General features: G+C 45.8%; 2 protein-coding genes and 1 long non-coding RNA gene across 6 annotated transcripts; 1 reads left to right on the top strand and 2 right to left on the bottom strand.

Annotated features, from left to right (window-relative positions):
* Positions 1 to 6,010: 6,010 nt before the first annotated feature.
* On the bottom strand, positions 6,011 to 19,933 carry LOC119133610. 3 transcript variants are annotated; one of them, XR_005100168.1, is made up of 4 exons: positions 19,589 to 19,933; positions 19,051 to 19,138; positions 7,133 to 7,735; positions 6,011 to 6,111 (listed from the first exon to the last, which is right to left on the bottom strand). It is a non-coding gene; the product is annotated as an uncharacterized LOC119133610 (long non-coding RNA). The 3 variants fall into 3 exon arrangements; XR_005100167.1 differs by lacking the exon at positions 19,589 to 19,933 and having other exon boundaries at positions 7,619 to 7,735; positions 19,051 to 19,292; XR_005100166.1 differs by lacking the exon at positions 19,589 to 19,933 and having other exon boundaries at positions 19,051 to 19,292.
* On the top strand, positions 8,959 to 17,884 carry pitx1 (paired-like homeodomain 1). The gene is made up of 5 exons (XM_037269608.1): positions 8,959 to 9,068; positions 9,471 to 9,551; positions 13,220 to 13,775; positions 15,267 to 15,529; positions 17,144 to 17,884. The coding sequence occupies exons 3-5, from the start codon at positions 13,571 to 13,573 to the stop codon at positions 17,762 to 17,764; spliced, it is 1,089 nt and encodes a 362-aa protein (XP_037125503.1). The 5' UTR covers positions 8,959 to 9,068; positions 9,471 to 9,551; positions 13,220 to 13,570; the 3' UTR covers positions 17,765 to 17,884.
* A 149-nt stretch (positions 19,934 to 20,082) lies between the features above and the next one.
* Positions 20,083 to 25,866, bottom strand: LOC119133609 (pterin-4-alpha-carbinolamine dehydratase 2-like). 2 transcript variants are annotated; one of them, XM_037269610.1, is made up of 4 exons: positions 25,610 to 25,866; positions 24,843 to 24,974; positions 21,231 to 21,311; positions 20,083 to 20,689 (listed from the first exon to the last, which is right to left on the bottom strand). In XM_037269610.1, exons 1-4 carry the CDS (start codon positions 25,718 to 25,720, stop codon positions 20,594 to 20,596), a joined length of 420 nt encoding a protein of 139 aa, XP_037125505.1. In that variant the 5' UTR covers positions 25,721 to 25,866; the 3' UTR covers positions 20,083 to 20,593. The 2 variants fall into 2 exon arrangements, with proteins under 2 accessions (XP_037125505.1, XP_037125506.1); XM_037269611.1 differs by lacking the exon at positions 25,610 to 25,866 and adding an exon at positions 22,986 to 23,106 and having other exon boundaries at positions 24,843 to 24,973.
* Positions 25,867 to 25,994: the final 128 nt, after the last annotated feature.

Below are 25,994 nucleotides of genomic sequence, written 5' to 3' on the forward strand. Positions count from 1 at the left end.
TGCGTGTGCGCGAGTGGGGCGGGCGCGGGAGAAAACAACAACGCCTTTTCTCGAGCGACTGGCAAAAGACAAACGGAGGCTGACGGGCGCAACAATGGAATTATTAACGATGACGGGCCAGTGGGCACGCTCCGATTGAGCTGTGCCCGCAGAGATTTCCTATACAACAATTGCTCATTGATTTGAGGAAATGGGCCGACTTTCTCACAATTCGTAAATCTTAAGAAAGTCTCCTGCGAGGCTTAACCGATTGTCAGCTGTCACATCAATCACGGACGGCATGGGCGGAAAACAAAATGGACAAAAGCGGGACAAATGCAAACATTAATATGAAAATATCAAATGTCTGTTTTCATCTAAATATCAAATGTCACTTTTCATATAACTACGCTTTCATACAAATTCCTACAAAATTCTGCTGGACTATAAAAATTCTCAAATGAGCATTCAACGGAAAATGCAGTATGAACGATTTAATTTCCAACAACATTCTTCGGCGAATCAACCGACCAGCCGAGCGTTCAGATCCAACTATCCGCGGGGAAAGCCGACTATTCCGCACGATCAATATTATTTAAGCAAAAAGCTGATTGTTATGACTTATGATGAGCTTACATTTAATGGCGCAATTATGCGCCGTGCATAGCGCATCTCTTCAACTACATAACTGACTAACCTCGCCTCATCCGACACGAGTTAATCCCCGCGTACTGCCGAGAAGCTTTTATGCATTCTGCGCCGGTGTCGCTGCGCTGCGTAGGGCGGGGTGAGGGGGGTTGGGGGGTGTCAGCCTCTAAGTGCCCCCCCTGAGAGCGGCCCGGGCCAAGGAGCCGCCGACCTGCCAATTACCCCCGCCGGTCGGCCGAAAGAAAAACCGCGGCCGAGTCCGACGCACACAAACGTGCGCGCAGACGGTGCATAGGTGGAGGGGGACATCATGGATATGTATGACACACGCGCTGGCGCAGCGCCGTGATTTCCCCCGGTAGCCGCGCTAAGCCCCGCACGGGCCGCGGATTTGTCTGACACCTTGTTTAACACAGATGTCAAAAAAGAAAAAAAAATGCAGCTTACAATAGGTCGGACGACGTTTGACAGAGGTGCTCATCTATCGCCGCACTTTGATTGACAGCGGGAATGCGGCGGACGTTTACGGAGCTTCCGCTTAGTGAGCAAGTGCGGACAGAGCTGCGAAGGGGAGAGGAGAGCGCCCGTTGCGGGAGGCTTACGGGGTCAAGGGAGGCTTCTCGCATGCGAATTTGCCACCGTTTTTGATTCCGTTTCCGTCTCGACAGGCCGGACCGCATTCTGGGAGTTGTTACGCTTGGCTATGCAGAAGCTTTTGTATTGTCCATGCTGAAAAAAAGTAACTTTGAACATTTTAAATGCGTGTCCTGGCGTCTAAAATAAGACAGGGACAAAACTACGAGCTCAAACGGAACCCGAAATTTGAGGATGAAAATCGATGCTGCGGAGAATCTTCAGCTCCCGAAATTTAACATTCGGCTGCAAATTTGGCAGCAAAGCATCACTTCCGAGAAGCCAGACCAAAGCAATCGACTTGAAAGTGTTTCCCGTGGCGAATTACAGGTAGACAGCGCCTGAGGTCAACTGTCTGACCTTTAACCTCAGTGCGCAGCTCCTGTCAAACTCCTGTCTGGAATCTTGTCCAATACGGAAGCGTATTGCCGGCAGGTGCTTTGTTGACAAACATTTCTAGCGCTTCTGTTGGGTCTTCATTATTGCCCAGTGTAACGGGAAGACCCGCCATGCACTGAAGACTTTGCCGACAAAGCACCTGGCAGACAAAGCAAAACGCAAAGACAACCTGAACGGCTGTCGAGCTTCCGCTCGGCATCATTTGCCGGCTCCAAATTGGTTCGAAAAGAAGACGAGCCGGGAAGCGGGCGGGGCGGCGCAGGTAATTATGCAGCCGGCGTGAGTCGTGGCGGCGGTGACATGAGAGCTCAAGCCCAGAGATGGGGCTTGTTAGCGGGCAGCTCCATTAAGGCTCGCCATCTCCATTCTCCCGCTTTGTCCTAAATTGGCTTCTTCCTGACCCTCCTCCGCCGCCCCCCCCCCCCCACTTAGCCCGTGCCGGCGCGCTCATGTATATGCATCGCAAATCCCCCGCAGACACGGGCAAACGCTCTAGCCCGGCCCAACTAAAAAGCCACGCGGAGTTTTGGGTCAAGAGTCGGCCCCTCGCCGGCGTTTAATCACACGGAGGTAGCGGCACCGAGCGAGGAGACTCGGGGGCGCCCGACGGCGCCTCTCCCGCCGGCTATTATCCTGCCGTCGTGGACGGACCTCCTGTCTGCTGGAGGAGTCAATTAGAGGAGGTGGGAAGTTTTGAAAAAAGTCAAGAAAGGCAAAAGTGTCGCCCAACTGAAACACAGAGAGATGGAATGACCCAAAAGTTGATTAACGTCGGAGCTCCGACGGGTCGTCAATGCAAGCAATGAGTGATTACAATCAATTTGGTATGCAAATAAGCCAACAAATGAAAATAGTTATATTCGTGATGCCCCTGAAATTAAAACTAATGGCGATTGTATAATCCGCCGGCCCTACCCCGTAGTGGTCAGAAGTGGCATTGCCGATTAATGCAAACTTGTGGAGGGTCAAAAGTCAGACAATGCAGCTTTTGAGATGACGAAAGACGTTTTTGAAAGCTCATTTTTGAAGGGCCAAGTTGCGTTTGCTGAGCGTAAACTCGGAGGAGCGAATCCTGCCCGCGATGACAGGGTGGAAGCCAAGACGGAAAGGTAAGCGCCATTTTAGCTTTTCTGGCTGGCCTGCATACCGCAAGAGTGACTCAAACGCTCGCTTCGGATTGCGCGGGCGGCATCTCTGCTTCTTCTTCTTCTTTTTTAATGGCCTCCATTTGGAACAACTACAGGGCCGGCCGCTTCGAAAATTATATTACAGACGCTTGAGTGGCTCGGCTCCAACGCGACTTGTGTTAGCGCCGCCGACCGCACTCGACTGTTTTTAAGCCGCGCGGCCGCACTACAACGGCTGGCCCGGCGCTCGGCTGTTAAAAGAGGGGGGCGGGAAAAAAAAATAGAAGAGAGCTGATATTGGAGACGGGTTATTACACGAATGTGTCTGCGTGATGAGGTGCAGATGGCGCCGACAAACCGACGCTTGACGGGCTCCTGTCCGCGAGAACGCCGCCTCGAGATTCGCATAAAACTTTGTTGTTGCTTAAAAAGTGTTACACTCAAGACAATTGTTTTTTGTGCGACTTTGTCCGAGGAATCCCGTCCGATTGCACCGGCGGTGCTTCAAAAAGGCGGACGCGAGTGCGGCGGCCCCCTAATGGAGCTTGCGGCCTGCGCACGGCTTGCTCGCGGCTTGTGTGCTTTTTCAGCTGCTTGTGGGAAAAGCCCGACGTTCCTCCCCCCACCCGCCAGTGACGAAGATGCAAAGCGATCGATCGCTCGGCGGCAGCGCCCCTCCCGGCCGACGTTTGCGGTCTGCCCGACGCCCACGGAACCTGATATTATCCCAGTTTAGCCGCGTTTATTCGCATTCTCACGGCGGCCGGGACACACGATCCGCCATGAAATGTTGGCGCGCGGCGAGAATTTGTCCACTTAAGTGCGCTAAATGACATGCTCGCGGAAGGCCGGCCGGGATCAAAGCGGGCCTTTCAAGGTCCGTTCTGGAGCGGCTCGGACGTGCCTCCGATCGTCACGGCGCGGCCTCGCTAACGACCCCCTGCGATCGTGAGTCATGAAAGATTCACGGAGGCTCGACATCCGCTTTCCTAATGGGAGCGCAATGAGGGTGTAAAGTAGCTCTGAATCTTTCAGCGTGGAAATCCCACCACATGCCCGAGGCGCAGATTTCTCCTCGAGGGTTTCGTTCGTTTAAAAGCGTCTCACGACGATGACAAGAAATCTGAGACGCGGCTTACGCGGATTCACTAAAAAGCCGCTTTGAACGTTAGCCTCGTTTGGCGTCACTAGCGTGGGCTAACTCTATTTTTGTCATTTTGAAGTTAGGTGCGACAGAGAATATTTTGTCGTATGGCGTAGTCCTTTGCGCAATATCGCCGAAACATTTGGAATGTCGATATTGTTGCGATGTTTGGAAGTGTCAAGGAGGACTATGTTCAAACATACTTGCTAGCTAAAAGTCAAACTAAAATGCCGTTTGGGTTTCATTATAAGCTCAAAATGAAATAATTCCAAAAAGCTTCGCCGGGATCATGTGCGTGTGCATGTCTTGTTGTTTTGACTGCTGGCGTGAGAGAGTTGCAACTCTGCCAATCAAGCAGACGACGCGTGTTGACGGAGCCCGTTGACGGCTGTCACTCTCGACTTAACTGTTATTACTGCAGCTGACACACGTGCCGCTGCAAAACGTTGTCATCAACCCTCGGAAGGAAACGGGACAAACGTTCGACTCGAGACCGTGATGTCACATTGTTTTCGAACGAGTCATGTCAAGTTCCATTTCGAGGTGCTGAAAAGTATGGGAAGTTTTGAAACGTATGAGAACGCCACCGGTAAAAAAACTGCTTTGAGGATCGACAGAGCGCATTTGGAGAAAGTCGCAAACTAGAAATGAAAACAACAAAAAAAACAGAGCGAGATAATTGATTTGGTGAGTCAAGCAGGAGAAGAGCACCAGCTGTGTTTATCTGACCTTTGACCCCCCGAGGCCACTCCAATCTCAACAAGAGCTCGGCCTGACACACGCGCGCACACGGCATTACTGGACCCTCCCCAATTAAGAGACAGCAAAGGTCAGAGCGGCTGAGAGCAGCAAACAGACATTGGAAGTGGAGAAACGCACCTGGAGGACCCCCCCCAAAAAAATTCCCTGTATTTTATATACAATTAGGCACTTGCTTGATGTGGCGCAACTTCTTGATCTGGCTTTAGGGAGGAAGTTGTTTAGGAAAGCTGAGGGAAAAGGTCAGAGTTTTTTTTGGGTGGGGTGGGGGGGGGGGTGAGCGAGGAGGGCGTGTCGGGCAAGGCTGAGAGCTTTTCTCAGGTAGGTCTGCCCAAACACGACGGCCTTGTTTACCTGTCAGCTTTTGTGCGGCCCTCCCACGGCAGACAAAGGAGGAAGGAGGGCGCAGCTCCTCGGACCACCGGTGGAGACGCAGACCGACGGAGGAGAGCGTTGTGTTTGTCTTCACGCACGCATGCTTCAACATCCTGACGTGTGTGTGGGGGGGGGCACACACACACGCATGTTATATTGCGAGTGTATGAAAGTGACCCAGAGTGCACGTTGTGTTTGTTGCTGGGCGGGGTTTGTGTATAAATGCAAACACGAGTGACTAAGTCACACTCGCCAAGTGGCGGACAATGCAAGCGCTCGCCTCACGTTTGTGAGTATTTTTGACGGGACGCTTAGTTTCCATTTGAGTTTGAAATTTGGCTCGTTTGAACAGCAGCTTTGTTTGTTCGTATTTGATGGCGAAATCAAGTCATCCAAATAAATGAGCCTTCAAAGCAGTTCCATTTGGATGCCACCCCAAAAAAAAGGACAAAACGTGTATGTTGTTTTTTGTCTTCATACACGTGTCCAAATTCCGACATGAGCGAGAGAGCGAGTCAACTACTGTGGGAAAACGCTCTTAACCTGGATGAAGATAAGCAGAGACGCAAGAGCTCCGCCTCCTCCTCCTCCTCCTCCTTCTTTACAGGCCGTGCATGCGTATGTCATATACAGCCGCGTCCGAACGGCTGGCTCGGTGTGGCGGCGTGGCAAAACCACAATCATGGAAAAGAAAACTGTTGAAATGGCATTTCGTCAAAAATTGTGTTCTCATTTAAAGGTGGCGCCGTTGAGATTTGAAATATGAATACAAAATGAGCCACGTCAGAGCTGACGGCTTGTCAATCACAGCTGTCGCCATAGCAACAATTGGCAGCCCCCCCCCCCCCCCCCGAGACATGCACTCTGGTGCTCGTGCAAAGTAGCTCTTCCGTTTTTATCTGAGCGCGGAGATAAAAGTGCCAGGCCGCTATTCCCATACCTGGAGCGCCTGGAATTTCCAGAGAAGGGCCGTAAATTGTACACACCACGTTGTCCTCTTCCCTCCTCCCGCCGCTCGCAACAAGAAGAAGACGAGCTCGTTGACTTCTGAAAAACACATCCATCACTTTGCTTCTAAGGGAGGATGTGCGGATGAAGCCTGCCTGCTTGCATGCGTGCATGGCGTGAGAGCGTGCATAAATAAGTGATGGACGGGCCCGGCCCATGACTTTGTCCAGCAACTTCCCAGATGAAATGAGACCAAAAGACAAATGTGAATTATGCGCCTGACCTTTTCAACGGCAGCTGATGTTACGCTATTGAAAAGAAAAAAAAAAGAGTGCTTGCACAAAGAAATCCAAAGTAAAGGAGAGATCAGTGGCAAAACACTCCACAAAGATGGCCGACACGGTGTCACGCTGACAACAAAGATGGCCGACACGGTGGCCGGTCGCCATCTTGCAACAAGCCGTAACAATAGCTGCTCTACGACAACGCACTTGTTGCTGTCGCAATGGTTGAAAAATGTGCTGAGTGTTCGCCTCCGCGCCGCAAACATTGCGGTAAAGCGTCCGTGTGGTAATCACGAGTCATTTTATGGGGCCCGCTTGAAAGGAAATTCTCCGAGCACTTCTCAAGTTAGAGAGGAAGGGGGGAAGGGGGAAAGAGGAAAAAGAGCACCTCAAAGGATGGAAAATTGGACGCCATCCCCAATCGCTTTCAGACCATGAGGAAATGGAGAAGATCAGCAAATAAAATGCGAATGCTAAACTGCTAGCAAGAAAAGCGCTAATGCGAAACAACAAAAGCTAATTCGGCTAATACTGAAAATATGATTTTGTTGTTGGAAAGCCTGTTTTGTATTTGTGAGCTCTATTTTGTTCTTGAACATAGCTGTCATGCTAACCAGTACCAGATAATGCTAAATGTGACTGCTAGTAAGTCAAATGAGCTTCTCAGATGCGGAAGTAGCTAACGCTACAGAAAGGACTTTTGAGTGACCTTATTTTGACTTTTTTTTTCAAAATGACATCAGATTGTTTTATACGCATGAATAGAAGCGAGGGAATTATTTTAAAGCGCCGGCGCAGCGCAACACGATCCCGTAAAGCGCCGTCGTAAATCTCACCGAGCCTCGTCCTGCTTCTGCTGCCGTTGAGGCCAGCAACGACCAGATGTTGAAAAACAATTCATCAAGGAGCGATCTAAAGAATTTTGATAGTGGAAAAGGGGAGGATGAGCGCAACCAGTGACAGCAAAAGAACAAAAAGCATCTTTTAACCCTGTTGGGAATTTGTTGCTAAATGCAAAACAAACTCGCCGCTGTTAAATCGCTTGTTCGGCGCCCGAACGAGAAGATGGCGCTCACATTACAGGAAGTGAAACCTTTCAAGGTCAAACTTAAATTTTTAGCATTAAGTATTTTTTCCTCCACAGTCTCCAGTTAACCACCACAGCCCTTAGTCTCCCCGTATGTCAAAAGTGTCGCCTTGCTAGCATGATCTGTTAGCATCTCGCTACCAATGATGCATTCAATGTGGCATTGGCTCACAGCATGATACTCTGCAGTCTCCACTTGCCCGCATTCTCATTTTGGATAACCGTGATGACTTACAGTTAGCTTGCGGTGTGATGTTCCACAGTCTCCGCTTGGCTGCCGTGGTCCGCCGTTCCATCAGGGAGATCCTTGTTCTCCTCCATTTTGTGAGCACGTCATTGTGCTTTTTCAAGTCTAGAAATGACAAAAGTGAAGACACGTGTTATTATTGTGCTCAACAGTCACGAGGCTCTTTTGTTGCCATTTATTGCGACAGCCGTCATGTGCACTTTCAGCCGATTTTGACAAGGACAAAAAAAGTGTCCTGTGATGAGCCCAGTAAAAGCTTTTGTTTGGATGCTGCTATTTGCCAATAATTAGAGACCCCCCCGCCTCGACACACACACACAGACAGGCGCTAAAGGGCCAAATAATCCCTTCACCTATTTGCAGAGGACAGATGAGTAGGCCTCACCTTCAGGGTAGTACTTAACTCCTGTAGCCACTCGTTGGGTAATCGCACTATTCCAGCAGCCTGCTAATTACCCGTGTGTGTGTGTTTGTCCGTCCGTGTGTGTGTGTAGCAATGCAGGCCTCACAAGTTGTCAATGGCGATGTGGCCTGCACGTGGAGCAACTGAGCATCCACTGCCACTGTTCGCACACAATGTTGACTTTCAGCCACATACATGTTGCATTTCCACCTTGTGTCCATTTTCTTTGTTTGGTAAGCTAAGGGCATTTTGGCCCAGAAACAATACAGAGGCAATTTGGGGCTAAGAAAAAAAACAACGTGAAAATGTGGAAATTATATTCATTAATTGTATTTTTTTCATTCCCTTTTAACATTTTGTTAGTATCTGATGCAAACATGAATGTGTTTTCTTTCACTTGTAGCTTTTAAAAAATATATTTCCGCATCCGCCAATATAATTATTTTAACTTGCAATATACAGATAACGTGATTAAAAAATGATGTAAAAACAAGTTTTAGACAGTCTCGTCATTTTTAATCCATTTTCTTTTAATAACACTGCCATTGTTAATTAGCAGCAAAACAAATTATTGTGTTCACTCACATATAGAAAGGTTTGAAATGTGCTTATACTCAGAACGCAGCTTTGCCAAATTAAAGATGTTAGTGATTAAACTGTTTGTGTAATAAAATGTATTCAAAGCTGGAAAAAGAGCAAATAAATAAATAAACAAGCTTCCATTGCAAAATCATTCGCCAATTCATCGTCCAAGAAACGCAGGTGGGAATGTGCATTTGTGCGCATTTTTCCATGAAGAAAATCTTGCCGGCATGAGAAAGATGAGGATGCTGCTAAGAATTGGGGGGGCGAGTGACGTCACTGAACGGTGAGGGCGCGCAGCCCCCCAAAAAGCGACGAGCCGCCGCACACGCTCCAAAGCAAACAAGTCGATGCACGTGAACGCACCACCTTGTGGATTTGAAGCGTATGGAGAAAGCCTGAGCTTCCGAGCACTTTTTTTCCCCCATTCTTCTGTGAGCCGACACACAACCGGTAAGGAGAAACCACATTAAGAACTATATAGACTCCATTTTAAACAGGGCAGGAGATTTTTTAATGGGTATTTCAGACACCTTTGGCTGTCTGAAAGGGTGTGGGGTGAAGCATCTTTAACACAAGCGATCTTTGGCAGCGGCTAGACTAAATCGTGTGTGCGCGCACGCGTGTGTCGTCGAACTAATCCAAATGTAGAATTTATTTACTCATTCAAAACTCCGTTTGAATTTATGACAATTTGTTGTTTAAATTAAAAATCACATTTGCTCACCGCGATCCTTCAACACTGTAACATCTCGGATGGTTTGTTCATTGACGCGCACAGTTTAACCCCAACATATTAAACAGATGAATTTTTGTGTTATTTTCATTGATTCCAATTTGTGTCTCTGTTTACAGCCCCTTGCCCCACCCCCACCCCAGGCAGCTGGATTATGGAACTACATCTGTCCAAGAATATCATCTCATGCGCGGGTGCAGGTACAAATCGAGATTTTACTTGACGATTACAATTAGATGCAGTTGCATGCCTCGTCAGCTGCTTGCAAAGGGGGGGGGGGGGGGGGGGGGGAGATCAATTTGCGATGCTGACACGTGCTAAATGAGACACGACGACGAGCCAAAGTTTTCTTTTCACTTCTCGCTGCTCTTACACTAATTAAAAGCGCATTTGTCACTCTCTGGATTAGGTGACACCATTTCCTGGTGTCTTCATTTTCTTTTCAGTCCAGACATATGTGATTACATGGTGACAAGCTGCAATCCCTGCAGGTACGTTTTTGGTGCAACAATATGGATTTTTAATAGCAGAGCGCTGTGGGGCTATGGAGAAAATCTATAAATTTGAATTAAAAAGAAACATTAATTACACGAGAGGGCGGGTGAGACAAAAGAGTTTCCGCTAAATACAAGAATAGAACAATCCTAAAATAATTTATACTTAGAACACCAAAGACGTACACTGATTAAAATCTCAACTGCAATGTAAAACGCATGCAGTAGACATTTTCTGGCGTTTCCCCTCACTTTTGTGCTCGTTTGGAGTTTTGTTTCCCCACCTGCCGACGACGCAGGTTGGTTAAAAAAAAAAAAAAAAAAAAAAGAGATCACCAAGGTAATAATCAGCCGTGTCCTTCTCTTGTTACGCGGCATGCAAGCGGGCTCCACTTTCAGCCGAGTGCTTCTCGCTCATGTTTGGACCACCTTTTCACAACACGCGCGCGCGGCCTTTTGGTTTTTTGCACTTCTCGACCTGCGGGCAAAATGCACCGAGCGCCGACCTTTAACCCGTCAGTGGCGAACGGCGGATGGAAAGGCTTTCTGAAGCCATCCATCACAAGCAAAGTGGGATGCGGCAGCGCGAGGACTGCAGGGAGGCTGACTGTTTACATTAGCGCCCATCTATCAGCCTGCAAGAAACAAGTCATGTGCGATTCATGCCAGGAGCAAGAGGAGGACGAGGATTAATTAGGCGCGTCATTAAGTGGAAGCGCTACTAAAAAGACGTCATCTGTCATGTTAGGATGCATCCGAGTGCAAAAGAAATAAAAAGACAATAAAATAATAGGAAAATTGCTGTCTAATCTGAAATTGGGAGTTGCAGCACTCAACCGTGCCTGCAATACCGATTAAAAAAATAATTGAAATTTAAAAATTAATCACCCTGGTGCGCTGTTGAGACACGTGTCATAATATTTACGCATTCGGATCAAATTCATAATTGCCTTAATCTATAATAATCCCTTTAGAATGATCAAATAAAACACTTTTAGTCTCGAGATAAAAGTCCTTAACGTGAAATGTAACACGTCATTCAGACATGGGGAAGCGGGCGGGGGAGGTCAGAATTTTGAAAGCTAAGGGCCTTCAGGGGGACTTTTCCGGTCCGACTGCATGGGATTTCATTTTCAAAACAAAAAAAAAAGAGGGGTTTTACAAGAGGAGTTGTGGCGCCGATGACAATCCCAGTCGGGGCACGTTGACAGACAGACACACGCGCACACACACAACACACACACTAGTCTGCTGTGTTTATGAACTACTGCAGTGGCTCACCAGAACTATAATCATAATCATAATCCTAATTGGCTTTCTAAATAGAATAAGAAACATTATAATACACAAGTGGTTCAAATCATTTTCAAAAACAAGACGCAGGTTGTATTCCTTAAATTCAAGTATTACAAAAAAAAGTCATTTTCCAAGAACAAAGTCCAAATTTTACATGTAAAAATCGGACACGCATAAACTGGAACTTCACTTGGAAACTGATCAGTAAAGTATAAACATTTACTAAAGAAAGAGATTCCAAGAAAGAGACATTTAAGGATCTTTCTATAATCCTTCTACACACTCAAAAATGTAGGTAAACGTGGAAAATGAATCATAGGGGCCACTCGCCATGCATCAAGAGGAAATACTGGTGGTGCGTTCAGTGACGAGTCGACGAAATTGGACATTTTATAAAAAAAACATAAAACAGGTTCAAGCGGGATGCCACATGGAATGTTACATTCAGAGACCGTTCATTAAATTTGAATATAGGCTATGGCCTAAGAGGCGCGAGTTGGCTGTGAAAATAGAAAGTAGTCAGAAGATGCATTCAATGACATACAGGGTCAATTGTCAAAACGTTAACTGTAATCAAATACTGTACAGAAACGGAAGTCAAGTGTAAGTGTTGCGTTCAATCACTCAATAAAATCGGATACACCCCGTCTCAAAGCAGCAGGTCGCAATGAGTTCAAGTAGTCATAAAAAGTAATAAAATAAAAGATACTACATGAAGCGATGCATTTAAGGGCGGTCCGACAAAAACGGTCAAAAGGACTCGTGAGAGACGTAAAACAGACCATAAGTCAGGTCATGTGGAAATGTTGCATTCAGTGACCGTTCAATAAAACTGGATAAAGCCTGGGATTACTTGAACAAACAGCAGGTCATAACGAGTTCAACGCAATCATAATAAAAACAAGTTGTAAAAATAACATCTGAGGAGGTGCGTTCAAGGCTCGTTCGATAAAATTGGGCACTCAGACGTGAAATCTTTGACGTCCATCCTCATCAATTCACAAGCAGTACCATGTTTTGTCATTCAGTCGGAGACAACGTGGGTGCATTCAAGTACAGTGATACAAAATTGGAGATGAACCCAAACCGGTGAGATGATTGGCACACGTAAACGTTGCGTTCAAGCGAGGCTCGATTACAAGTGTCAGTGAGGAAGAGGTAAAATAAACACAACAGTCGGTGCTCATCTTGTCTTAAACAGGATTAGAAAAAAAGAAAAGATTTGACTATTGCTGAAAAATACTGATTTATTAATTAAAACCGGACATTAGGGCACTATAGCGTAAACGTGACTAACGTGACTTAACATGTAATTACAACCCACAGAGTTTATAAGCACTAATGGCTTTTAAAAAAAGTTTTCCTCAAATCTACGCAAGTGGTGCGTTTAAAACTGTACATTTGGGTATTTTTACTCAAATGTGGAAAATTTACGTGGGGTACTATAGTCAACATTTCTATATATATATAAAAAAATAAAAAAATCTAAACATAATTAGCTATATTACAGAATTTCGATCATGACATCCGCCGGACATGCAAATCAACATTACCTTAATTACTACCTTAATTAGGCAAGTGACGCGTCCAAGGACGACTGAATAAAATGTTTATTTTTTTAAAGCGTGCCTTGACCCTGTTGGCATTTATTGGAGCTGATTGTTTACTTATTAGACAAAAGGGTCAGCTGGGATGGCGATAACACACACGCACGCAGGCACCCACGCGCGCGTGCACGCTCAAAGCTATGTTACGTTGATTGAATAGGGAAACAGTAACCGGGCAGGCCCGTTTGCAAATGTTTGCTCATTCACGCGTCGATATAGAGGCCGTGTTGTGTGTGTGCCGTGGCGTGGCGTGGCGTGGCTGCGTGCGGGGGTGTCTGCACACATTACAAACATGCCTGCACTGAGCTAAAACCAAACAAAAAAAAACTTGTATTGCATCGGAATGACAACGTTTTCTTGTGTGGATACTGCGGGTGAATCCACATTTTTCCCGAGACGTTGCGTGGGAGTGTTTTAGTTCCACGCCACTTTAAAAAAAAAATTGCTGATTTGCGCGTTGCACATTTTTAGGTCTCGTCTGGTGACGTCACGCTCGGGGCAGGCTCAAGAGTGGGCGGGGCCGCGTGAATTGGGTCCCACGCAAGCAGAGCTCAACCTTCTCCTCCACTGTGGTCACGACTCGCGTGGAAGGAGCTGGCGAGAAGACAGAATTGCTCCAAAATTGCACCCCCCCGCCTGTTTTTTTTTTTTATAGGACTATAGTGGATCTTTGTCTGTCCTTCCCTCCCATGTCGCCACGCGTGTCGGCTTCGGCGTGGACTTGTCTGCGCCTCGCTACGTCGAACCGACGCTCGGCGCTGCATGCAACGCGGGCCTGCCTGACTCGTCTGCATCCCTCCTTCTAATCTCCTCCAAGGTGTCATGAATTTGGAGAGACTCTCCGAGACCGCGGCGGTGGTGCGAGCCCACGCCAATCCGAACCCGAACCCACCTCCTCCTCCCCGCGCGTCACGCGACGTGAGCCCCGCGTTCCACTTGCAGCCGAGAAGCTCCAACATCACCACGAGCGCTCGCGGGGGGACTTTAGAGCACTCGAGCAGCGACTCTTCGGACGCCGAGCTGGCAGGTACATGAGGGAAAGGGGGTCAAACGCAAAGGGGGGATTTTGCGTGCCTAACAGTTGCAAATGACGTCTTTGGGGACCTTTATCCTGCCATGTATGCTAATAAGTCTTTAGCTAAGCCAATATAGCCATGCGTACTGATCGAAATGATAAAAAAATACATTTGAGAGGGCATTATAAATTACTTTAATTTTTTTTTAATTTGCAGTTTGAGGTTAGTGCCGGAGTTATGATTATTAAATGTTTTATTTTTTGGAGGAAGCAAGAAACCAAGAAAATGAAATGGAAAAATAATCAAACTTAAATTGAGTTGCGGGACGCCAAGCGTAAAAGTTAAAATGATCATATTTATTCATTTATATATATTTTTTTAATTATTTAACAGTACATTTAAAAAGCAGCATTCAAAATTTTTTTTTTTTTTTAAATCCTCACGTCAGTGTTTGCAAATATTTAGTTAATAGACAGTGTTTTTAAAATGCGCTTTAAAAAGCATTTAAGATGCATTGTTTTTTGCAAGGTAAATTATTTTTAATGGGAAAACCTTAAAAATTTATATTAGGGATATTAAAGTGTCCGTTTAAGGGGAGGTGGAGGTCATTTTGGATGATTTAATGTGGGGGTGGGGGGGTCGTGCACGCCAAAGCTGGAAAAGTCTTGTTTTGATGTCACGTCACTGAATAACAGTTTGCACTGGCACATTTCGAGGGAGCAAAAGAAAAATTATGGAGTTCGTGGAGGAAGCTCATTTAATTTTTGTTGCCCAACTTAAAAATAAGAAATTAAATCCGTCTTTACAAAACAACTTCTGGCAAGTATATAGAAGATTAATTTATTTAAAAAACGTATTTTTAATTGTTGTGTAGTTTTTCCAGCCACTTTAAAAATAAACGTCATTTTTAAAAATTCAGTTATATATTAAAAAAATTAATAAAGTATTTTCCTTCTTACGATTATGGTGAGTGACTCATGTACCAAAAATAGTCAGTAGATTTGATGTTTGGGTTTTCGACATCAAGCAGTTGAAATATTTCCAAACGGTATACGTCCAAACAACCATCAAGACGTTTCTGAGGACTGCACGGATGCCTGATTTGGGATTAACCTTTGCGCGTGCATGTTGACAAAAAAATGGAAGCGGTGCATGGACACGTTGAGTCATGACAGTGAGGGTTTTATTTTCATTTAAAATTATTCAAATAAAATCGAATATTTTATTTTTGTAAAAGATTACTTTCCCCCCTCCATTTGTTGACATAAAACTGAAAGTTGTGGCATTTAATGTAAATTTTAACCGCATCGTAAAATTCAACTTAAACAAATAACTAGTGACGTCAAGGACATCGCCTTTGGGTAAGTGCACTTATTTATTAGAAAGCAGAACTCACTTGGACATTTGCACTACACTTGTGTCCCTTTTTGTTGAACCGTTGGATGTTTTGTCATGCAATCTGCTTTAAGTGACGGTTGAACTTTTTGATGTCGACCATGCAGCGGAAAAGGAGCGTAGCAGCAGCAGCTGCGGCGGCGATGTGCGGGTCAGCGGCGGCGGCGATGTGCGCGTCAGCGGCGGCGGTGATGAGGCGCTGTCGTGCGCCGACGACCCCAAGAAAAAGAAGCAGCGGCGGCAGCGCACGCACTTTACCAGCCAGCAGCTGCAGGAGCTTGAGGCCACCTTCCAGCGGAACCGATACCCGGACATGAGCACGCGCGAGGAGATCGCCGTGTGGACCAACCTCACCGAGGCCAGAGTCAGGGTGAGACGCGCCGCGCGCCAACAAATGGAAGGGGCGGGAGGATTTTAGTTGCGCAAGAAAGCAAAATCTGAAGGATATTATCAAGTTTGTCAGTTGAGGGGGTATTTGGATGAATATTCACTCAACGTTGACTGCAGTCATTATAACCCCAAAGGTGTCACTGGATTTAAAAAATGCATTTCCTAAAATAAATGTGTTTGCGTAAAGCGCGCGTAAAAGTGCGTTTCAAAGCTGAAAACGACGCATTTGGTTTGAAATAGGTACTCAAACGGCATAAAAACTATTCACAAATTTTGAGGGAAGTGCGTAATAATGAGGTCATTTCGAATATTTTTGGAAGGAGGTTTATAAGGGTAGTCATTACAACTTTACCACATAACCCAACAAACAGGATCGTAGAAAAACATTTTGTCACTCCAAATCCCAAGTTTTTTTTTTTTTTTTTTTTTTTTTTTTTAAAACATGCTGAGAGAGAAATGCAAAAGGTCCATATCGGTCGGTAAAGAAGTGTAGGTATAAACCTGCTTATAAATATGTTTATGATGACGTCAGCAAGGAGACAATTAAAAATTCATGAGCATTATTTTTCATTTTGATTTTAAGCGGGTTAACGCTTCTTTCATTCAAGGAGTTCATCTCAAAATGTTTTTTTAATCTTTACATTTTTATCTTTTTTTAGGAGATTCAGGTGCGTGTTGTTGTTTTTTCAAGCGCAGACGTTAGCGCTGTCATTTTCCCTATATTTGTCTCCATATGCTTTTTTCATTTGCTAAAAAACACCAATAAATAATTGTGTTTTATCCGTACCACCACCTGCGCTCATGGATTGCCGATGCTAACAGACTCATGTTGGGTTGCTGATTTATATGTTAAAAAAAAAAAAATCCAAAAGAAGCATGCCTAGCTGCATTTCAATCATGCTCACATCAAACAGGGGAGAAATAAATCCAACAGTTTGGAATTTATTGGCTGCTGCAGGTGCAGTCAGGCCCTTTCATACATTCCATATTTAGATTCTCATCGACATTTAGAGAGTTTAGAGAGTCAGGCAACAAATACAGATTTTGTCAGCTCGGACAATTTAGGCGACGACCTTTATTCCCTTTTTAAAATGTAAAGGTTAATTGAATGGGACCGTGTTGAGCGTTTTCTATTTATCGATGTGGCCGCACGGCCAGCCAAAATATTAGGTACACCCAAGAAATACATTTTATAGGTGTACCTTATAAAATGAAGAGGGCATTTTTAGAAATGCGTATTTTTTTAACCATTTGTAAAACGCTGTGGTCGTTTACGATTGATGCATTTGAAGATTGAAACTTTGAGGGATGTATTTTTATTTAGAGTTGCCTAAAAACCTTTTGGGGGGTAGGAAACTAACATGTGACTTTTTAAATCAGCGCGTGTACTTTATAAAGAGGCATTCCGACCTATATGTAAAGTTTGGAAAACGGTTTCTCATTCATTAACAGGCGTATTTTTATACAGCATTTTGGGGAAGGTACTGTGCGCAAGCATGCCCATGCAATTAAGTGTCTCCAATAATAAGGCTCACGCCATTTTCGTCGCATAGGCTATACTGAGTGCATTTTGCCGTTTGTCGGTCGCGCGCAGGTGTGGTTCAAGAATCGGCGCGCCAAGTGGCGCAAGCGCGAGCGCAACCAGCAGATGGACCTGTGCAAGAACGCCTACCTGCCGCAGTTCAGCGGCCTGATGCAGCCCTATGACGACCCCATGTACCCGGCGGCGGCTGCGGCGGCGGCCGCATACACCTACAACAACTGGCCCAACAAGAGCCTGCACGGCCCCAAGAACTTCCCCTTCTTCAACTCCATGAGCCCGCTCACCTCGCAGCCCGTCACCATGTTCTCGTCGTCGCCGGCGCCCATCACGACCATGAGCGTGCAAGCGGCCGCCGCTGCCGCCGCAGCCGCCCACGCGCACGGCGGCATGCCCTCCATGGGCGGCCCCCCGCCAGGCCTCAACAACATCGGCAACCTCAACACGGCGCCGCCGCCGCCTCCGCATGGCCCACCGGGCCTCAACGCAGCCGGCATGTCGTCGCCGGGCTGCCCTTACGCGGCGGCCGGCTCGCCCTACGGCGTCTACCGGGAAACGTGCAACCCGAGCCTGGCCACGCTCAGACTCAAGTCCAAGCAGCACCACTCCAGCTTCGGCTACGGGGGGCTGCAGAGCCCCGCCTCGGGCCTCAACGCCTGCCAGTACAACAGCTGACCCGACCCCGCTCGCGACGTGACGTAACGCGACGAGACGTGTTGCTCTGTTGTCAATGGAACACTTGTTACTCTGTACATACGCCACATGTAAATATATACTGGCTTAACATGGACAATATAGTTGTCTTTTTGTTTGTCGTGCCCGCTTAGCAATTCTAAAAAGGATTCTCAATAATGGCGTGGGGGCGCGTGGGCTTTTCTTTTTTAGTCCAAAGTGAGGAAAGGTTTTTCGTGCGGCGTGCACAAGCCGCTAAAATTTATATAAGGAGGGGGGGGGGGGGGGGGGGGGGGTCGCTTGAATAAAGTGCGACGAAAAAAGGATACACAAGGCAGAGCTAAATTTAATTTCAAATTGTGCACATGAAATTTGCATGAAGTAACGTGAGCTTGTCATGTTCGGAGATCCTTTTTAAAATGTAAAACGCGCCATTTCCGAGGTGCTCATCAAGTAATCTAATCCACGGGCCATTGATATCCTATCAGCACTCGACTGATATTGATTGTGTGTTTTAGATGATAACAAGGTGCAAGTGAGGATTAGGCATGTAACAAGAGTAAGAATAGGAATACAAAAGGATCATTGGAGGGTTTATGAGTGAAATTATAGGTCAATATTTGATGCGCTATTTCCGTCTACACCTGCAAAATGTGACGTCACGGAGTGGTTTTGTCTCATGAAATTCATTTTGTAAATATCATGCAGCTATAAAATGGAAAAAAAATCTTTCAGTTTCATTTGAATATTTTCAGCCAAGGAAAAGGTGTGGGAACAAAAATGTACTTTTTTTTTTAAACGGGGACTTTTAATTTTATTCGTGTTTTTTCCCAAAATTGACCTTAACATGAAGCTATATACCGCAATTTTTCATCATATTTTTTGTCATGTAACTTAGAAATGAATTGAATTCACATCAACGTTTGCAAGCAGTGCGTATTTTAAAAGAAGGGTTTCTTTTTCGCGAATGTTTTCTTTTGGACTAGTACCCTGACAACTCCAACTTTTCATAACATCAGTAAAATGTAATTACTCAAATTATTTGACTTTGTAACCTACTTGGGAAACATTTTAACTGCTTAAACAAACGAAACCTGACAACATTTACTGTCAGTGTCTATGCGTGGGTGCTAGATAAATGTCCATTATTTTAATTTTGTTTATTAATTTGAAAAGATGGGAGGGGTGGTCGTGTGTCAAACATGATTGCTTATAAAAACAAAAAAGCTGCGAGTTTCCCAACAAGTCCCAACAGTGAAAAAGCAACCAACTTGCGTCACATTCTTTACCTGGGCGTGGTGATGGTGCACTTGGTTGGGATCCGCTGCATTCGAACCCATCGACGGGGACAGAAGCAGAGGGGGTCGCTTGGCACAGCTCGCGAAAAACAAAAAGGGGGGGAAAGTGAGATATGTGATTGTGAATGAAGCACGAGAGGGAGCGCACGCGCATGCGCACAGGCTTGGCTTGCTAGCGTGACAACACAGGAGCAAAACGCAATGACAGAATACAATTGGAAATGTTCACATTTTGTGCGCTTCATAACATTGAATGTCTTCAAATGTATGCACATATTGGATGTAAATATAGTATAATGTTGTTTTCAGGGAACTTTGGGGTCAGTCCAATTCAGCCTCATTCTCCAAAATGGCTGCTAGCATTAGCATCGGTCACCTAAAAACAGGTATTATTGCTTTTAGGGAACTTTTGGGGTCAGTCCAATTCAACCTCATTCTCCAAAATGGCCACAGGTAAAATGTGAATGAAGTGAACTTTCGAAAGTGACAATTAAGAGCAACTTGCAAAAGCATTAGTGAGCTGTCATACCTTTGCCTGCTTCCATTGGCAAAAGATTCAAGCTTCCGGAAGTTTCTTTTAAGCAACCAATGAGAAATGAGAAAGGGGCGGGGTCTTTAAACGTCATCAGCCAGCAAAATGCTTCTGCTACATTATGGCACTGAAGATGGATTAGGAAGTCCTGTCAAGTGGAATCCGGACACAATAGTTGTAAACTGTTGCGCACACTCACAACATAAATCCACCTTAGTTGCGTGTGCGCCGGGTGGGAACGCCCCACGGCTGCACACTCATTTGGGGATTAGGCCAAGATGATTCGTCGGGTTGTAGCCACCGCGTGCAACTGTCAGTGCGTGGCCGCCGAAAGACGTGCAAATAAATAAAAATAAATTAAAAAAAGAAATCTGAGAAAAAAACAAATGTTTTCTATCAGTTTTCTAATTGCTCATCTTTTTTCCACGTTGGTTACCTGCCAAACTCTTCCAAAAAAAAATGCCTTTCACAAACAAAACCCAATTCAAAAATCAGTGTAGAAATTCCATTTATGATTGAACAAAACAAGACAAACATAAACTCAGTATTGGACAAAGTAAAGTTGGGAAGAGGCAAAGTGGTTTTCAGACTTTTCTGCGAGTGAGCGCTCTTGTCTGGAGGAGCTCTCTTTGGAGCCCAGTCTTGCTGAGGTGGCTTCTTCTTTCTCCTCTTTTTTTTGAGGGGGGATTCTAATGATTTTGTTGTTGGGGGCGAAAGACAAGTGTAAATCAACCCCCCCTCCCTCGCAGCCCTTTCAAAAATACGCCAACGAATCCACGAGAAACAGAGACTCGGAATAAAACTTTATGCGGTCGTCTGCATAGTCCCTCTTCGCATTTTTGACTGGAAAAAAGACACTAGCGAGCATTGCGCACGGAATATAGGAAGAAATACATAGAGATGAAGCTATGCGGGTGTCTGCAAAGTCATTTTAAGGCGCCTTTTTCCCAATACAATAATAATTATAGCAATAATATGTAAATAAATATATATTTGTTTTATTTACATGGAAAGAGCCACCTTGTCAATAAACTTGGCCATCTTGATGTCTCGCTTGGACAGTCCGCCGCAGTCGTGCGTGGTCAATGTGATGTGCACCTGACACACACACACACATTTTTTTATTGGCCAGCAACAGCATTTACATATATTTTGTCATTTTTTGAAATGTTTTAGCAATGTATATCTTATTAACACACCTATTAAGAGTTGCAGCATTTATGCAAAGTTTTTTTCATGTATTTTCAGGATTTACTGTTATTGTTAACACATATTTTCTACATGTGAATTTCTTTAGAATGAACTTTGAAATGAAATAAATCAATAAAAACAAAACCTATATTAAATACTTCAAATGTCAGCTAGCTGTATTGTTAATTTGCTTCATCTGGAAAAGCTTATTGGGTTTGTAGTCACCTAAAAATATATTTTTTTCAAAATGCAATTGTGAAAACTAAATAATGTTGAACAAAAAATAATTGCAATGGATGAATCTCATAGTGATGTTTTATATTTTGAGTGCGATGTGTGTGTGTGTGTGTGTGTGTGTGTGTGTGTGTGTGTGTGTGTGTGTGTGTGTGAGTGGTCCCTGCATATCACCAAGACGACAAGCGTGCCAGCGCGTGTTGTCGGCCCTCACCTTGTTGTAAGTGTTGAACCACTCAGGATGATGGTTCATCTTCTCGGCCTGCAGCGCCACGCGCGACATGAAGCCGAATGCCTGAAAATAAAAATAAGAGCCGTCACATTCAAATGACATCTCGGGTGGCAGTAGAAGGAACCCCATTGAGAAAGCTAGCATGAATTGGAAAAAAAAAGGTTAAACATCAATAAGAATAAATGGAGTCAGAATAAAAATGACTTTTCTAAAAACATGCCGCTTACTTCCTGTGATCTTTTGGCAGAGCAAGAGAGGCTCATCTGACGCCACGTGCGCACACAGGAAACGGCGGCCGCACACACGCTTCCCATTGGGCGCGCTCCAATCAGGACGCGGGCGGCCATTACGCTTCTTGTAATTATCTACAAAGTCCCCAGCGAAATCCCCGCTCATTGCCCGCCGCGAGGAAAGCCCATTTCGGAGCAATTTCCCACTGCAATCTCAATTAAGCCCCTAAACACTTCCTCCCTGCCTAATTAGATCAACTGAAAGGCCATTGTTTACACGGCGGCCCGCGCCCGCACCTGACATGAGCAAACAGCATCGCCGGCTCAGGAAATTGCGCTAGGCGGCTTCTTTTCTTTCCCAGCGTCGGGAAAAAGTCCGAGCGACGGCGTAAGGTGAGCCGGCAGTCCGATTGGTTATCGGCCCCGCCGATCGATTGAAGTAATTGGCATATTCCTGCAACTTGACCTTGCTGCCACCAATTTGGCGTCCGAGGCGGGTCTGCTTTGTGTCAGTCGTTGTCCTCGCTCAAACGCGACGAGCCCGTTGGACCGTAGGCCGTTGGCGCTTGGTTCGGGTGCCGCTTCAGAACCGCTCTTGTAGTTGGTATGAGCCAAAGTTTATCCTTGCAACATAGTTTTGGACTTGGACAAAATTCTAATGTGTCTTTGACAGAAGAAGTCATTTGCTTCAAAGCTAGCATTTGGCTAGCTTGTCAACCTTAGCCGCTAGATAGCTTGTCAACACAAAGTGACAATTTTACAGGATGGCGCTTCTTAGCTTTAGCAAATCCACTGACCCAATTAAAATGCTGTGTTAGCTCATTTTAATCATACTGATTGGAAAATTGTCACAATTATACTGGAGCAACATTTTTGCGTGAGGTCATTAGCTTTTCCAGGTGTAGCAAGTGAGCGTGTACTCGGGTTGAGAGTCGAACATGAAACCAATGAAGAAGAAGCGGGACGCAACACGAACCCTAAAGATGAAGACGTAGATTGGGGAGACAAAAATGAAGGGGGTGGGGGGTGTTAAAGTAGGTGGGGGACCACTAATCCCACAGTACATATGATTAGGGATTGAATGTCCAGAGAGGTCGCCAGACATTGGCCTTTTCCCTCAGGGGCAGTAACGGGAGTGGCGGGACACAATGGCGGCCAAGTGTTGGAGCAGGGAGGGGTCAGCCTGCTAACGGCCCTCCACTTGGACACGGTCGACAAGGGTCAAGGACTAAGACGGTCAATGTTTCGTTTACGTAGCAATTTGCTCTTTTCTCAAAATCTGATAGGGATGCATGCTAGCAGCGGCGGCGGTTGCCTAGCTTGAGCCGAGTCGGAGCCAAACACTCTGAATTGACGTGATGGAACGTACACCCTGGACTGGTCGCACAACTTGCCTGAATGACGTCATTTCAGCCAATCGGAAACCCGAAGGTGCGCAAAACACTGCCCCCCCCCCACGGAGCTGTCAAAGTCCGCTAATTTGACATGACGCTGCGCAGGCCCCCACCTCCAATAATCAGAACCACACCAGTCGATCGCCCCCGACCTCCCCCGATCTGCCATTTTGCAGCTATTACAGCATGATTGTCACACAACACGGGATGAGGCGCTCCGACCGCGACCGCCGCCTGGAAGAAACACATGTCTGTTATTTACAGATCGGCTTTCCGCCGCCGCGCCGTCCAAAAGAGGGCTTAAGACAAGCGCCCGCTCCGCCTTGCCAGGACTAAGTGCATGCAGATCTCTCTCTCTCGCCGGCCCGTGCGTACAAACGCACGCACATTCTTGTCAGCGCGCCAATCGCGCGCCCGACGCTTAGCGCCTGGCCACGCCCTCCAGGAACCGTTTGAACAGAGGCGGCTAATGAGGCCGATGACGGGGTGGCCGCGCCTCTCCTTTGTCCTTCCAGAAGCTTCCAGCTGCTGCGGCGGGCGTGACCTCCGCCAAGGCCCCGCTCTGAGCAAAAGTCTGGAGTCTCGGTTCACCGAGGACGACGGACAATCGGTGTTTATGTTCAAGTTTCGAGTCTGCTTTGTGCAATTGCTTCTCAAGAGCGGCGTACGCACCATGCAGAACGGTCGCTGCCAAATGCCAAGCAGATGGTCGCATCCGTAAACAACACGAGCGCATAAACAGACTTTCAAAAAGTAACCTGGCGCCATTAAAAAAAAAAAAGACGCCATCCAAATCCCATGTTGCCAATAGGAGTGGGCGCCGGCTCCTCCCTGACAGGACGAGCAAAAGTGGGCAACTGGCGAGAGCACTCGCCCGACACTTTCCACTTGCTTTAGTTAAAGGAAAACCAACTGGGGTAACAAGCAAGCAAGGTCAGATGGAAACGCTTCATCTTAAAGTTGGGGAGGGGGCTCTAGCGCCCCCTAAAGGCCACCCGTGAAAGTGAAAAAAGGAAATATTTGGAAGTGCTTCAGAATCAGAAAACCTTTCCAGAAAATGTAGTAGTTCTAGTTGAGTAATTTGGGTGAATTTAATAAAAAAAAAAATTAAATGGCATCTTTATTTGAAACAAATGTCACAAAAATGCTGGAGAGCTATTTTACAGGCAAATGTTTTACTATTTTATTGTTTACTGTCATGTATGGTTTTTATATTTTTAATTTGATGGGTGAAGCCGCGTCTGAATGTTCTAAACTTCTGCTTCCAAGCCAAGCTTCCTGCGGGACTCGAGTCTGAAGCTCAACTTGCCATGTTGCGCTTCTGTGCCTTGCATCCAAATTGGAATTGTCAGTCTCCTGAGAACTTTTTGTTTTGTGGGCAGAACGAAGCCTCCGCATGTCTGATGAAAAATGAAATCTACAATGGCTTTTGCCAACATTTGTCCAGACAGCAGGCCTGCCAGGAGTTTTTTTTTTTTTTTTTAACGCTGGCCAGATGAAACTTTTTAACCAATTTGATTTGTTTGCAAAAGAAAGGGCCACCTGGCTCGTGTCAGCGTAACGCGGGGTGACACGCGGCGGTAAGGGAAGAGGAGGAGGCGGTCCGCAGGGGGAGGCCGGCCCCCCACTTCAAAAGCGGGGAAGTGTAAAAAGGGCAAAAACAGCACGCTTCCAGGGGCTAAAACAAGCGGCGGGATTAGAGGAAGTCCGCTAAGTGGCCTTGAGCGCTCCCACCAAATTTTAAACAACTTGGGTGTTTTTTTCTCTCTAAAATACAATACTACAAATAGTTCCATAAATTTAAACACAAAAATCTTGTCTAGTCGCCCTAACTATTAAGCATATGTTGTTTTTGCTCATTCTCCTAAATGGTAAACATTAACCATTTGTTTTTGGTTTTAATCCAAATTTATATTAGTAAACAGTAATAACTCTTGCTGTCATATTCTATTTTCATTTTGTGAAGTCACCTGGTTGAAGGTTTTAAAGTGAAGCTCTTTGAAGATGGCATCGCGGTCCTCCACCTCCATCCAGCCCGCGGCCCTCAACTCCATCACGTGCTGGTCCCGGTCGGCTGGAGGGAGCCAATGAGAGTCGGACGACTGCACAAAAGTGAATTTTAACTTTTGCAGTTAAAATGACACATAATAAAGCCGCTACACGCATATTCTAGTAAATAAACCCAGAGATAAAAAAGGTTCGTTGTGGGTGCAATATCCGCTGGAACCGCTAGACGGCGGTGCAACGCCATCAGCAATGAAAACCGACACGACTTTGCAGGCAGGAACCAACGAATTAATGACTATGAATGGCTGACTCACCTATTTTAAGGCATACAGTACTATTATTAATTATTACTCTCAATTTAACACAATCCAGGCTGGGTTTCTTATGTTTTATGGCTGGATCTTTAATTGGGCGTCGTAAAGTCGTGACAAAAAAATATAAACACGCGTGAAACGCCATCAGTGGCCAACCCCACAGCGTACGCAGAAGACATGATAAAAGTTGAAAAATATCAGATACCTGTCGTCATATCTTTGCCGAATGACTCCTAAAATACTCAAAACAGTCTAAAATTGTGTTTAATCTCAAACTGTACGAGCGCAGACGTTTTCGTTATTTGAAAGCCTTTGACTTGCAGGGACAGGCGGAAGTTTGACGTCACAGCACGGCCACGCGTATGTAGACTCGCTAATAATTCAAAACAAACACGCGACGTGACTATGTTACTCACCATTTTAGTAGTGTAGTTCCTGGAGATTAGAGCCAGACTGAGGCCGTTGATCTTGAGCAGACCGCGGGGCCAAAGGCTGCTGGCTGCCAGGCTAAACATTAACCAGGACATGCTGTGTGGAGCTCCGTGGGTTGTCCTCTGCCGCCACCGCCGCTCGTCAAGTCCTCTGCACCCTCACAACAAGCTAACACACTCCACTTATCTCCTCACTCTGCACTGGAGCTGTTCACGTCACTGCCTGATTAAAATGACCACTTTCTCCATGCCATGTTACTTGTTAAACATTTCCTACTTTCACTACAAACTGCATCAAGATGACCACGTTAACTGACCTGCCTCTATTAGCAGCGAGGATAATTTACAACTTTCTTATTTTACCCCAATT

Source organism: Syngnathus acus, chromosome 14, assembly GCF_901709675.1.
Source record: "Syngnathus acus chromosome 14, fSynAcu1.2, whole genome shotgun sequence".
NCBI classification, from domain to species: Eukaryota; Metazoa; Chordata; class Actinopteri; order Syngnathiformes; family Syngnathidae; genus Syngnathus; species Syngnathus acus.